At 48.6% G+C, this 12,933-nt stretch overlaps 6 protein-coding genes and 1 non-coding gene across 7 annotated transcripts; 3 read left to right on the plus strand and 4 right to left on the minus strand.

Moving 5' to 3' along the window:
• Positions 1-113: 113 nt before the first annotated feature.
• On the minus strand, positions 114-1,313 carry L228DRAFT_240099 (hypothetical protein; the record flags this gene model as incomplete). Its single annotated transcript, XM_018331208.1, has 2 exons — positions 114-955; positions 1,124-1,313. 2 exons carry the CDS (start codon positions 1,311-1,313, stop codon positions 114-116), a joined length of 1,032 nt encoding a protein of 343 aa, XP_018186784.1.
• A 423-nt stretch (positions 1,314-1,736) lies between these two features.
• On the minus strand, positions 1,737-4,671 carry L228DRAFT_249016 (tryptophan synthase). Its single transcript, XM_018332994.1, has 8 exons — positions 4,423-4,671; positions 4,282-4,369; positions 4,154-4,224; positions 3,857-4,089; positions 3,279-3,804; positions 2,828-3,226; positions 1,975-2,773; positions 1,737-1,918 (listed from the first exon to the last, which is right to left on the minus strand). The coding sequence occupies exons 1-8, from the start codon at positions 4,468-4,470 to the stop codon at positions 1,914-1,916; spliced, it is 2,169 nt and encodes a 722-aa protein (XP_018186785.1). The 5' UTR covers positions 4,471-4,671; the 3' UTR covers positions 1,737-1,913.
• A 706-nt stretch (positions 4,672-5,377) lies between these two features.
• Positions 5,378-6,794, plus strand: L228DRAFT_168608 (DNA binding methylated-DNA--cysteine S-methyltransferase). Its single transcript, XM_018329459.1, has 4 exons — positions 5,378-5,575; positions 5,759-5,771; positions 5,928-6,044; positions 6,206-6,794. The coding sequence occupies exons 1-4, from the start codon at positions 5,461-5,463 to the stop codon at positions 6,519-6,521; spliced, it is 561 nt and encodes a 186-aa protein (XP_018186786.1). The 5' UTR covers positions 5,378-5,460; the 3' UTR covers positions 6,522-6,794.
• Positions 6,795-7,705: 911 nt separating this feature from the next.
• Positions 7,706-8,679, plus strand: L228DRAFT_168605 (hypothetical protein). The gene is made up of 2 exons (XM_018329458.1): positions 7,706-8,192; positions 8,254-8,679. Exons 1-2 carry the CDS (start codon positions 8,029-8,031, stop codon positions 8,624-8,626), a joined length of 537 nt encoding a protein of 178 aa, XP_018186787.1. The 5' UTR covers positions 7,706-8,028; the 3' UTR covers positions 8,627-8,679.
• Positions 8,680-9,899: 1,220 nt separating this feature from the next.
• On the plus strand, positions 9,900-11,629 carry L228DRAFT_240103 (hypothetical protein; the record flags this gene model as incomplete). The annotated part of the gene is made up of 3 exons (XM_018331209.1): positions 9,900-10,059; positions 10,185-11,164; positions 11,288-11,629. 3 exons carry the CDS (start codon positions 9,900-9,902, stop codon positions 11,627-11,629), a joined length of 1,482 nt encoding a protein of 493 aa, XP_018186788.1.
• Positions 11,630-12,336: 707 nt separating this feature from the next.
• L228DRAFT_t99 lies at positions 12,337-12,441 on the minus strand. Its single transcript has one exon. It is a non-coding gene; the product is annotated as a tRNA-Ser (tRNA).
• An 81-nt stretch (positions 12,442-12,522) lies between these two features.
• Positions 12,523-12,892, minus strand: L228DRAFT_168635 (hypothetical protein). Its single transcript, XM_018329460.1, has one exon. It carries the CDS (start codon positions 12,745-12,747, stop codon positions 12,562-12,564), a length of 186 nt encoding a protein of 61 aa, XP_018186789.1. The 5' UTR covers positions 12,748-12,892; the 3' UTR covers positions 12,523-12,561.
• Positions 12,893-12,933: the final 41 nt, after the last annotated feature.

Consider the following 12,933-nt stretch of genomic DNA (forward strand, 5'->3'; position numbering starts at 1 on the left):
TGAAACCCATAACGTGATAAATATACTTTGGCAATTGATGCCGCATTGCGCGTATTGTCGAAATTGTGCAAACCACTCCCCACACGAAAATCAGATATTCTCCAACATTTCCTTCATTCATCCATCTGCCATGCATACTCCAAGTCGCGAATGTTCTTCCTCCGATTCTGCGCCGCAAAATACTCCTTTTCAAAGCCATTACTCCGATCGACACCATCCCATCTATGACCGGGACGAATCCCGTACCGATTCGGCGGCGCTGCACCCTGATACAGCGGTTTGCCCGTGACGCTCTTGCCCTTCTTCTTGCTCGACAAAAACTGCGCCGCGGGATCATTCCAGCGTTCGCGGTCTTTCAACTCGGCGTTGAGATCCACATCATCCGCGTACCGCGCCACCGTCATATATTTTGCATCTTGGAGTTGCTGGCGTTTCTGATCGCGTTGCACACGCTGTACATCGCCCTTTTGCGCTTCCAGTTCGGCTTGCTTTTTCGCGGCTTCTTCTTCGGCTTTGCGCCGCGCTTCCGCCCGTTTCATTGCCACATTGATAATTCGGCCGCTGGCGTCTCGGTAGATGGTCTCTTGACCCATGCCGCTGGTTGGATCCCCGCCTTGCTCTTCGCGGAAACGGCGCAGTTCTTCGGCTTGTCGCTTGCGGAGCGCGGCGGTGACTTGTTCCGCGGATTGCAGACCTGCGTGTGCGCCGGATTCCATCTTCGTGATGTTTGCATCATCTTCTTCGTTGACATAGTTGTTGGCGTCGGAGGCGCCGGTGGTGGCAATGGTAGGTCCGTCCTCGTCGTCTACAGAAGTTTGTTGCGCTTTGCGCTCAGCAGCGGCAGATGCGAGAATCGCGTCGGCGGCGGCTTGCTCGCTGTTGGTTGGAGCACTGGTCCCGACGGTCGTCCAGTTGTTCTTTTTGGATTTGCGAAATTCGGCGCTGGATGCGTTGACTGCAGACGTAATTTGTAAAATGTCAGTAGGTTTGTTATGTATTCACGAAGAGCTGCGGGGGGATGTTATGAAATTGGCGACTAGATTCGCAATGATTGACAAGTGAAAAAAATTCGCGAAACGGCACAATAGAAAAGGGAAGAGAATGAAGGACAATGGTAACGCACCTGTAAGTGGATCGTCGTCGTCGTCGTTTTGCATCCTGTTGTTCTCCCATCCCATGGCATCGTCGTCGGCGATAATTAATCCGTCGGTGGCCTGTGCAGCGGCGCCCTTTCTCTTGCGTTTCTTGAGTTTCTTGTCCGCGGGGGGATCGGCGGTCAGGTAGTTCTTTGCGAGGTAGTCTGCGAGAGACATGGTGGTGGGTTTTGGTACGGCGATGTGAGGAAAGTTGGGAATGAGTTTTGGTGGAGAAAGGAATATGTAGGTCTCTCCGGAGCTATGGATGATGATGCTAGTCTTGTGCTCGGCCTGTCAGGTTAATTGAGGTGTTACCCGGAGCAGTTATTCTTTCGTTAGTGTTGAGCTTTAAGCCTTAGCCATAAGCTTTGTTATTAGCGCGGTGGCTGGTGGGTAACTCCACCATCCTTTAGTTAACGGTTGACAGCAGGCCATATAACACGTTTAACAGCCACACAGGAGGAATTATCTATTAATTTGGAGCCAATACATTACGAAATCACACCTTTGACAGTTCAAAATCCATGGAAGCGGTACACCCGTCACCAATTTTAGGAATCAGAGCTCCCTTGAAGGGGGCCTTTTGATTGTGTTCACTTGCACTTAGAGCTAAGCATACCAAACGAGTCAAATAAGAAGTTGCATAAATATACTCAAATTTTCAAATACACCTCTAAATATTCAGAGTTACTAAGCGCCGGTATGACCCCGCTTTATAAAAAAAAATTGCATGCTTTTCGTGGTATATCACACAACATGTAGATATCTACAAAGTTTTTAGACTGGAGTATGATCATTAGCTTAGGTACTATCAGAAGTACTTGTAGGAATCACTTACATCTCAGGTCCCAGCCAATCTTGGGGCCAAGCTTAGGAAGCTCCTCTGCCACGCTTTGCACATCCTTATCTCCTCTGCCGCTAACGCAGATGACAATGTCTTTACCCTTGCCAAGCTCCTTGGCAATCTTGATGGCGCCGGAGATGGCGTGAGAAGTCTCCAAGGCAGGAATAATACCTTCGAGCTGCGAGAGCAAACGGAAGCCCTCGAATGCCTCGGCATCAGTGGCAGCAATGTAGGTGGCCCGTTCAGAGTCCTTCCAAGAACTCAGCTCGGGTCCGACACCAGGGTAGTCAAGACCCGCAGAAACAGAGTGTGTCTCAGTGATTTGACCGTTCTTGTCCTGCAAGACATAAGTCCGGACACCGTGCAACACACCCTTACTGCCTCCAGTGAGGGTAGCACTGTGCCTGCCAGAGTCGAGACCTTCACCAGCGGCCTCAACACCAACGAGCTGGACGCTGGGATCCTTGGAGAATGGGTAGAACATGCCAACAGCATTGCTACCACCGCCAACGCAGGCAACCACGGCGTCAGGAAGATTGCCGCGCAACTTCTGGAGCTGCTCCTTGGTCTCGTTTCCAATGACAGATTGGAACGTACGGACGATGGTGGGGTAAGGGTGTGGGCCGATGGCCGATCCAATAATGTAGTGGGTTGTCGAGAGCTCAGTCACCCAATAGCGGAGAGCCTCGTTGACAGCGTCACGCAGGGTGCGGGAGCCAGACTCGACTGCAACAACCTGGGCACCGAGAAGCTTGATTCTAAACACGTTAAGTGCCTGGCGTCTGACATCTTCCTATCAAAGGAATTAGTACTTGAGTTGCGAAAGCCAGAGAGATGGAAAACGTACGGCTCCCATGAAGATGATGCACTTCATGCCAAACTTGGCACATACTGTGGCGGTGGCGACACCGTGCTGACCTGCACCAGTCTCTGCAATGATCTGGGTTTTTCCAAGACGCTTTGCAAGCAGAATCTGACCAATGGCATTGTTGATCTTGTGGCTACCAGTGTGGTTGAGATCCTCCCGCTTCAACCAAATGTTGGCTCCTCCGACGTGTTCGGTCAATCTATCAGCGAGATGGAGATGGCCGGGTCTGCCCATGTAAGGGTAATATGATCTGTATTCCTCCCAGAACTTGGGGTCATCCCTGATGGCGTTGAAGCCAGCTTCAAGCTCCGCAAGGGAGTCCATGAGCGATTCGGGGACATACTGGCCACCAAACTCGCCAAATCGTGACGGAAGCGCCTAACGTATCGTAAGTCAGCTTCGACTCCATTAAAAATTGTTTTATACTTACAGCAGGATCGGCAGCACCGTCAGCGTTCAGGGCCTCGATCTGGTCCGCAAGGCCAGGTCCAGAACCAGCCTCCTTCTCGGTAATCACTCTGTCGACAGACACTCCGCTGGGTTCTTGCGCATCTCCCATAGCCTCAACAATGCCCACCTCTCTCGTAAGACCGTTTTGACCGGGTCGTCGGCAGGTAATGGCGGCACAATACTCTTCGACCTTCTTTGCACCCTGTCCGGCAGGGGCTTCAGCAAGAACGTTGATGAGCTGACTGCCAATAACAACACCCTCAGAGATAGCGCCAACACTAAGGAAATGGTCGCGGGTGCTGACACCAAAGCCGACGGCGGTAGGAATGTTTCCGGAGTAGGAGTGGACGCGGCGGAGCAAGTCGGGGAGCGAAGCGTTGAGGGTGCCAGAGGCACCCGTAGTTCCCATGCGGGAAACAACGTAGATGAAGGAGTCGGCAATCTTGCAGAGCAGCTTCATACGAGACTCAGAGGTGGCCGGGGCAATCAAAGGAATGTAGGAGAGGCTAAAAATCGTCAGTGGGATTTTATTATTCAACCGTTGATCGACACACTAACCCAGCCTTGGTGCAGTTTGCGCGGAACTGAACAGCTTCCTCGGGCGGCATATCAACGATAATGAAGCCATTGACGCCAGCCTCCCGAGCATCCTTGAGCATACGGTCCTCACCGTAGCTCAGAACCGGGTTGCAGTATCCCATCATCATGACGGGGGCTTGGAGGCCCTTCGACCGCGCAGTCCGAACAATGTCGAGCACAATGGAAATGGTGACACCGTTCCGCAGAGCAACCTAGGATATTGTTAATCAATGTTTAGTTCTTAAATCGGAAAATTGTTGCAGGTCCGAGACGTACGACGTTGGACTTTTGAATTGTTGGTCCATCAGCGACAGGATCCGTGAATGGGACACCAAGCTCAATGATGTCTGTAATAGAGTGTTAATCTTCTTGCTCTCTGTATTGCAGCAGTCCCTTTGGCCTACCAGCACCACCAGCTTCCATGCCAAGCATGAGGTCAACCGTCTCCTCGATAGTTGGGTAACCGGCCGTCACATAGGTGACGAGAGCAGGCTGTCAAATAATCAGCACTGAGATTATTCCATACAGCTCCTGTAGATTCATACTCTTTGTTCCTGTTTGCATCTCGCAAAAGTCTTCTTAATGGCCTCCATGTTTGCGGGGTGGCGAGATCAAATATTAACTCGACGCCGTGTATAGAGTTGGAATTTTTTTGGCGAACTTTCCGTCAGCGGAAAATGATGCGTCTCTATATACGCTGAAAACGTTGAAATTGAACCTGCAGCAAAATTGGTGGCAGGATCTTCCTTTTTATAATTGAATCTCTGTTTGGAAGGATACAAAGGTGATATGCTTGTGCCGATGAATATGCTCCGTCGGTATCAGGGTTTGTATGAGTCGATACGTCGTAGTCGTATTCGTATAGCATCTTCGCTGTTGAAACATTTGCCCCACCAAAGCGCGCCATCCCTCTTTGGTGCTAGTGGAGCCGATGCCGCTGGATGAGAGCGCGGAATTGAGCGCGCCGCACGAGGTATCAGTACTTTGTTCGTTGCTCAAGGCTCTCGATTACGGCCGTATCGCTACTCAGAACACCAAGTTCTAACGGACTCGCGCAACAGGTAAGTTACGGAGGGGGCTACTTCCGACTATGGCAGAATCTCCATCTGAACTTGATTATAGGCCCCAAGTCTAAGAATGTAGGTATTTATGAATTTATGCGTTGATTATGCATGCAGAAATATTACTTTAAATATGTATTAGCTTGTATACGTAGTAGTATAGATCACTGCAATATTGCATTTATTCAATACCTTAGTTACTTCTACAAGTGTTCTATTTTGTAAGCTAAAATCTCCCTCTTATAACCATAAACAATCTACTCGGCAATCGTAGGGTGCAATTCTCTGTGAGCTCTAGCTAAACCTATAACCAAAGGAGCCGGTGCCCGTTCAAGGAGTTTGCCTATAGTACAGTCCAGCACAGAATAGTGCAGCACCCTGCACAAGGAATGCACAGCATCAGAACCCTAAACAAAACTCTACCTTACTCTTGAATCATCAACAAGGCGGACAAAAAGCTACCTTTTATGCGAAGAAGGCATACTAAGGTACTCTCGTGCCAATCGAGAAGAGACTCTCAGCATGGTTCGCTCTGAGGAAGCAGAGGCTTGGTTCGCTGCAGTCTACGAAGCCGTCCAAGAGATCCCCAGAGGCAAAGTCACTTCTTATGGCCATATTGCTACACTACTCGACTGCCGTAAGTCAACGCAACCCTTTTGTCTTTCAAGGAGTCAAGGATGTACTGTTGTCAATATATGGTTTCCCACGCATTAAAAAACACCCTTAAGTTTCAGCAATGACCCAATTAGCACCCTCGTTTCAAATGGGCTCATGCAGCTGAGGAAGATGGTTATGCTAACAAGTACTGTTTTCTCTACAGCGGAACGTCCTCGGTGAGTGGTCAATTGCTTCTCTCGGCCTTAAACATTCTTTCCTCCAATATGCCTCAATTTGGGATTAATTTAACAAATGTCAAAATTATGGACCAAATGAGCAAGCCTCAAACACTCCAAGAATTCATTTTTTTTTATCTGACTAACTTATGATAGGCAAGTCGGCGTGAGTCTAAAGCATCTGCCCTCGTCTGAGAGATCGGATCTCGCTTTTCATGAAGGAAATGTACCATGGCAGCGAGTCATTAATGCAAAAGGGATAATCTCACCAAGGTGTGTTTAAATTCATGAGTTGATCTTGATTACTTTCATTTTTCTTCTCTGGAATAATGTCGCCAGCTCTTTCACACGAATCGCGGCGAGTTTCGCATATTGCAGGATTAGGCAACATGAAGTCATCAGCTTGATTGTTGATCATATGCATCTATCTACAGGGCGTCGGGAGCATCGCGGCAAGCGGCCGCTCTTCGCCGCGAAGGGGTCGAAGTGGGGCGGGGGAGCCTCGGTGAGTTCACGGTAGACTTTTCTCGGTACGGATGGTTCCCGAGTGTCCTGCCCAGCGAGGCTGCAGAGGAGGCATCAAGCAGTGAAGGGGAGGATGGGGACGATCAAGGTGATCGAGGACTTGAAGGAAGAGACACGCAAGATAGTCAGATAGCACGGGACAGCGCATTGGCAAATCCTCGAGGGGGAGGAGACGGGCGAGGGGGGAGACGAACCAGGTCAAGAAGAGAGGGACATCGACAGTGACCGTGCCGCTGATGATGCGTGTACTCCATAAAAGCAACACTGTTTCACGCTTGCTCGGGGCTTGGCGATAATGTCGTTGTTTGTTTGATGGATATCTGTTGACTGTTTGTTGGTTGATAGACCAGGAGACGCGCCCAAAGCGTCTGGTTTGTCGTCATTTGAAGGGACCTGAGCTGAAGATAGTATCAAGTACAAAAATCAAGTACTGATACGCGAGAAAACCGGAAAAATTCCCTGCGTCTGGGGTACAGATACCCGATAACTCCTGCCGAGGCAGTGTAGCTTCCGTGCTCGTGCTCGCGACAGAACAACCCAAAGGCCCCCACGTTTATCATTGTGCACAGCAATTCTGCATCCGGCCAAGTATGATGAGTGTGGGTAAAGTACGAGTACCTGTCTGAGGAGCATTATATGCCATAGAGCACGGAGAGGTGAAGGTACCTCTACCTGTTTTACCTGGAAGTCATCAGGTCATGGTTCCTATCTCCTCCGGCAAGCTTATCTCTTGGTTAAAGTAGCTTAGGTAGTTCTCGGGATGGTCTCAATCAAACAAGAATGACGAGCATTATGTCCGATATCCGTGTGAGGCACTTGATCTCCTGGCCAGTGTGGCTTGCACCCTTGATCCAGCCAAAAGGACCCTGATGGCAGTCCATGACTGCGGCAACTCCTCCATGACGAGATGAGCCAGCCTGAGCCAGCCCAGCCCCTCGTGGGTCTTCTACCGTCCTTATAGGTAATCGCTCATCTTCTCCGCCATCCATCCCATACTTGTCTAGATTGGGAGAAGAGATGAGAACGGAGGGGCATGGGGTTTAAGAAGAAGGATGGGGCAAATAGATAAAGAGCGCCTTTATTCCCCCCAACCAACTCCAACTGTCTCTTCCTCTGCCTCATTCTTCATTACCTTTTTCAGCTCCTCACAAGCCTCGTCTGTCGTCCCGCAAACGTGCTGAGACAAGAGTCATCCTTCTACTTGAGGTTAGTCATCTCGTCATCCCGCCATCCCGCTCGTCATTGGGAGTCATTCTGTCACGTTTGCCTAGTTCATGACTCAAGTGGTGCTAATTATTTCAGTCATCTTCCACCTTTGTCCCTTGGTTATTACACAACCTCTGTAATAAGGCTGGAGCGTGGACGAAAAGAGCTCAGTCGTCTCCGACCTGGCTCTTTCCTTGTCTGCCTTACGCCTCACAACTGCCTATCTAGGTACACCAGCATCAGCAGTCTACCTTCCGTTGTGACTTGCTTGCCTTTCCTTTTCCAAACATACGTCGACACTCTACACTAATCCGCGTGACGGCTCGAGTCATTTGTATATCCTTCGCTTTATACTTGGCTTAATCCTTATCCATCTGTCATTTGAGCTTCTATTATTCTTCCACCAGCTTCAACTGGCCCTTGCCCTAACGTCCCTATTTTGCTTCCGTCTACTTGACGAATCAATAAAATAATCTATAAAATACCTTCATCACCATCGCCGCATTTATATATACAAGCAGACATTATGGAGCAGACATATTCTACTGGTGACCTGCGCGGCGATGCTGTCGCCTACCAGCGTCACCATGCACAGAAACACAAGTGGGCTGCCGGAGTAGCAACCTACGCTCCCGGTCGACGTCAACCTATTATTCCCGGGACAAGACGACCGATTCACCCACAGCAAAGGTATGTTGAGGTCGACGTCAGCGCCTGAATGTGAAGAGTGCACTTACTAACAGCCCGTAAGAGTCAACAGCGCTATTCGCCGTGGCAATGCCAAGCTGCTCCAGGGCGTGTCGCATCGCATGAACATGACTCGCAAGTTTGACATTCTTGAAGAGCAGTGCCAGACTGACTCGTCTGATGACGACGTTGTTGAGGCCTCTGCTGCTCCTGAACCGGACGCGGAAATTGCTTACTCTTATGATGCTGAGCGTGGCCCCCAGCAGGGTAGCCAAATCCTCAGCATGGCTCTCACCAAGGCCGTCGAGAAATTCCACACCAAGGAAACTGAGAAGCTCATCAAAGAGGAATACGAGGTCGTGGGCAAAGAACCCGAGGCCGCCGAGAACATGGCTGGTCCAGCCACGACCGATGCTGACGGATTTGAACTCATTTGAGGTGGAGGCTGATGGCGCTTCGGACGCCTCACTTATCTATCGCTACGACGGGCCACGACTGGGTTTCGCATACATCTTTACTGATACCTTTTTGCGTGTACTTGTTTACGGGCCCCCTCTGGATGGCAGACTACTTTGGTCCGGGGGTGTTTTTTTTTCTGGCAGCATTTGATGCATTACGATTATTGTCATCGATTTGGAAAGCATCACTCGGTTCACTTGGCGCAACTGGAGTAGAACGGGCTGCTTTATCCTGGACGTGTTATTTCGTCGTTGTGTTGCGATGCATTGCATAGGTTCTCCTTAACAGCGTGTCTGTTGTAGATGATAATTCGCTTCACCGCATGTTATTCTTAATACTCTATTATATATAAACCAGTATAAACCCTTTGAAATTACAGACTGATTGCAGTATCTCCATCTCTTTCATGAGTTTCTTTGTAGAAAAACAACGATGACTTCGAGCCAAAAGCACGTGTTGTAACCCTGCGTTGCCCCCCTCGCCCCTTGGCCCCACGGGCCAGAACTCGCTTGATGGGTCGATCTGCCGAGCGAGTGGCCTTTCAGAACCTACTGAGTTACGTACTTTTTTGTTTACCTTGTCAATTGTCTTTGTAGTCGGCATCTCCTTTGTCTTCCACGAGGCTTGCATATCGGAATTCAAGCAAGCTGCCGAGACCCCAACGGCGTCAACGTGAGGCTCTCCGAGGCTTCAAACCCGTGAACTGTTCCGACATATTGCCAAACTGAAGCAGCAGTACCAGAACATACAACCGCCTCGAGCACGGAGAGAGCTATATGCTTGTGCGAGAGACGCCGCTCACTGGACTATAGTCACGGCGAAGAGAGTTCAGGTTCCTACTTTGGATTGATATAATACTGAAGAGGGAATATAAGGTGGAAAGAATATTGAATGTGGTGTTCGAAGAGCTAGGTGAAGTGGATTGTTGATTTTGGTCAAGGATCGCCCTAGAGCAACTGTTTCTCCATCGGATTTATCGTTGTTCTCACAAGCTTTATATCGGCTGCAAGGCTTTTAACTGCCGCCGCGCTATTTGCATCCACAGTCATTCCTTACTCGCCGTCACGTTACCATCAAGGTTGAAAATCTGGAACTACAGACTCTCGGAATAGGACACTCCGAAGGAGGGCTTGACGAAAACGATACAAGAACTGGGATAACGAGATTGCGCTTCTGGCATACATACATACATTGCACCAGTCATACGGGAAAACAGGGCTTTGTGGCTAGTCTTGCGAGCGGATTTCAAGTATGTCAAATCTTCGAACACACGAGAGTCCTATGGACTTTGAATGGCAAACCCTGGGCCCGGCGGACGAGTCCTCTCCGTTTCATCGGTTGGCGGTAAACCATAGACAGAAGAGTCAGCAAGGAGGCAGTGCTGAAGATGATGGAGCATTGGGAAAGAAACGTAGGTCAACTCTGTTTTTTCCATGGCTCTCACAAAAAGCAGGAAGATGTGTCCTACCCGTTACTGCCTATTAGTCTTGACAAGGCCTCGTTCAATATTTTCAGATGGTTAACTCATCTTTACAGGCTCTCGGAGCATTTTCGACTCGCCTTCGAAGCCTTCGGCTCCATCTTTACGAGATCCCAACTCACAACCGTTCCTCTTCTCCGGCACTCCGGGAGTAAAACTACCTCCTGCTTTCCGAAACCCTGCATTTACGACCCCGCGCAAATTTGACGTGGACATGTTCTCGTCTGGAGCAGAAAATGCTTCCTCGCCCGAACAAGCAGATGCCGAGGACACACCGGAGCCAACTCGAACTTCAAACACGGCTACTGCGACCGCTGAAGCCTTATGGCTGAACGGCAATCAGAACCAGTTCTCGAACGTATTTGGTGTTCCAACAGAGAAGAAAAAGGAGACATTCCTTGACAAGCTTCGCACCACCACGACGAGTCTCGACCATGGTGACTCCCGCAAACAATACTATAACAACGGCATTCTCAAACGCGTACAACGAAGAAGACGCCGTGACGCCGAACGAGAGCATCGCCTAACCCATCGGCGACATGACAGTTATGAATCCGACTCCGATGATGTGCGTGGCCGCAGACGAATCAGTTCAGATCATCGACAACTTCGAAACCAAGACGCACCGTCATCCGCCAAACAAGCTGTATTGAGCTCGGTTTTCGCATTCATCGAAAATCATCCCAATTTACCACACATTCTTTCCTTTTATGCCCAGCTACTGCTAAACGTCTTCCTTGTCTTCTTCTTCATATACATTATATGCGCTTTCTGGTCGACCATTCGCAATGATGTTGACAAGAAGAGCGAAGAAATTGCTGCAGAGACACTCGCAGAAATGTCCGTCTGCGCGCGCAATTACGTCGACAACAGATGTGATGGCCCCAATCGGGTCCCTGCGGTAGAAACAATCTGCAACAACTGGGAGCGATGCATGAACAGGGACCCGAATCTCGTCGGCCGCGCACGAGTTTCTGCTCATACTTTTGCCGAAATCTTCAATTCTTTTATCGAACCCATCTCTTATAAAGCTATGGTACGTTATTCCTTTGCCTCACTTTAAATCAGGAGCATCTTTCCCATTCTTTTTCCCTCTGCCAGTCCCCTTGCCTATAAGCCATAATTGTTCTAATCTAACTTTTCTGCCTCCGCTGTCTAGTTCTTCACCCTCTTCCTTGTTTTCGGATGCTTTGGCATCTCCAATTTTGCATTCGGCTTCTTCCGGAACAAGGCCCTAGCATCTCTCAATGCCGCCGCACCGTTTATGCATGCTCCTCAACCTCAATATCACCCTCCCCAACAACAACACCCAGGGCCGTCCGCTTTCTTCAATCGTCCTTATGATGGCTATACTCACTTTCAAGAGGCTCGCGAGCCCGGTCCAAGTGGATATCCACTCGGACCCGGGCATGAGCCGTATGGTTTACCGCCTGCTGCCTCGGGAAGAGATGGGAAACCAAATGTAGATGAGAGTCCTGTCAAACGGCTGACATATCATTGATTACGTTCTTGTTACTTTTTCTTTCCTTTTGTCCTCTTCTTTCTCAATACTTCTTCTGTTTTTTCTTTTTTCTTTGGCAATCATCGGTGGTCCCTTTTCTATGTTATGTTTCAATGCAGCATTTGCGTGCCGCAAATCGCTCTGTACTTGTATCTTACATCTGACTCCTTTTTCCCCTCTTCTTCTGTTGGTCAATTTCGTGGTCTCGTCTGGTCGTTGGTCGGTTATGGTTTGGGTCAAGGTTACTTGAGGCGATAAAAATGCCCCTTTGTTCATTTCAGTAGACTCAGCTTCCATATGCATAAAATGGAGTTTCTTTTCTCAATTTACCCTTTGCATTCAAGTCAGATGCCGACCTGATAACTCATCTATCTCTATCTCCTATCTGTGCACGTATATGTATCTAAATCGTACTCTGATATCCCTATTAAGCCATTCGCAATTGCATACCGAAATCTAGCATTGTCAAACATTATTCAACTTGGCATTTTGTATACACCTATGCCTTTCCTTTTCTTTCCTTTTTCTTTTTTTTTCTTTGCGTGTTTTTTTTGTTTTGGTTTTTATTTATCCATTCTTTCTTTTGAAAGCTACAATTAATTCCAATTCAAAAATAAATAAAATACAAGACAAATAATATCGAACCTCAGTGATCTCTTTTCGTAAGTTTAAAAAAGAAATAAATAAAATAAAACAAAAAAGAAAGTCGTCGCGAGCAGGATTCGAACCTGCGCGTCCGAAGACATGTGCTGTGACTGCACTCCCTGATAGGAGATAGCAGGCACACCCATTAACCACTCTGGCATCGCGACTTGTTGCTTGGTTATGTAATGCACATAAACTTGGTTTGATTCGTTGGCTGTTAGTCTGAACTGGGCCACCGCCAACCCGCTCCTGCCAGCGCTGGCCTCCCTCGTCCCAGGGTACGCTAACTACGGTACAACCAACGCACGTTGCGCAACGTCCCAGGGCCTCGGTCGGCGACATCGGATTAGGAGTACAAAGTACAGAGTACAGAGGTACGAATGACAGGTTGACAGTAGCCAGACTTTGTTTACATTGATTGGCATGGTTATTGCGATGCAGCAGACGGGTGAAGTATATGAGAAAAATGGCATATATTGCAGTCGCGGAAGCGCTTTAGGGAAGAGGGAAGAATTTCGAGTAATTCTATGAGGTTGCTTCTGCGATATAGATGAATAAATTTAGAAATGGATATATTAAATATGCTGATATTATGGATATAATTTACTGAGATGCGTATGTATTTTTTCGAATAATGAGAATGAAGATGATGAATAATA

This window comes from Xylona heveae (genome assembly GCF_001619985.1).
Source record: "Xylona heveae TC161 unplaced genomic scaffold L228scaffold_8, whole genome shotgun sequence".
Classification (NCBI taxonomy): Eukaryota; Fungi; Ascomycota; class Xylonomycetes; order Xylonales; family Xylonaceae; genus Xylona; species Xylona heveae.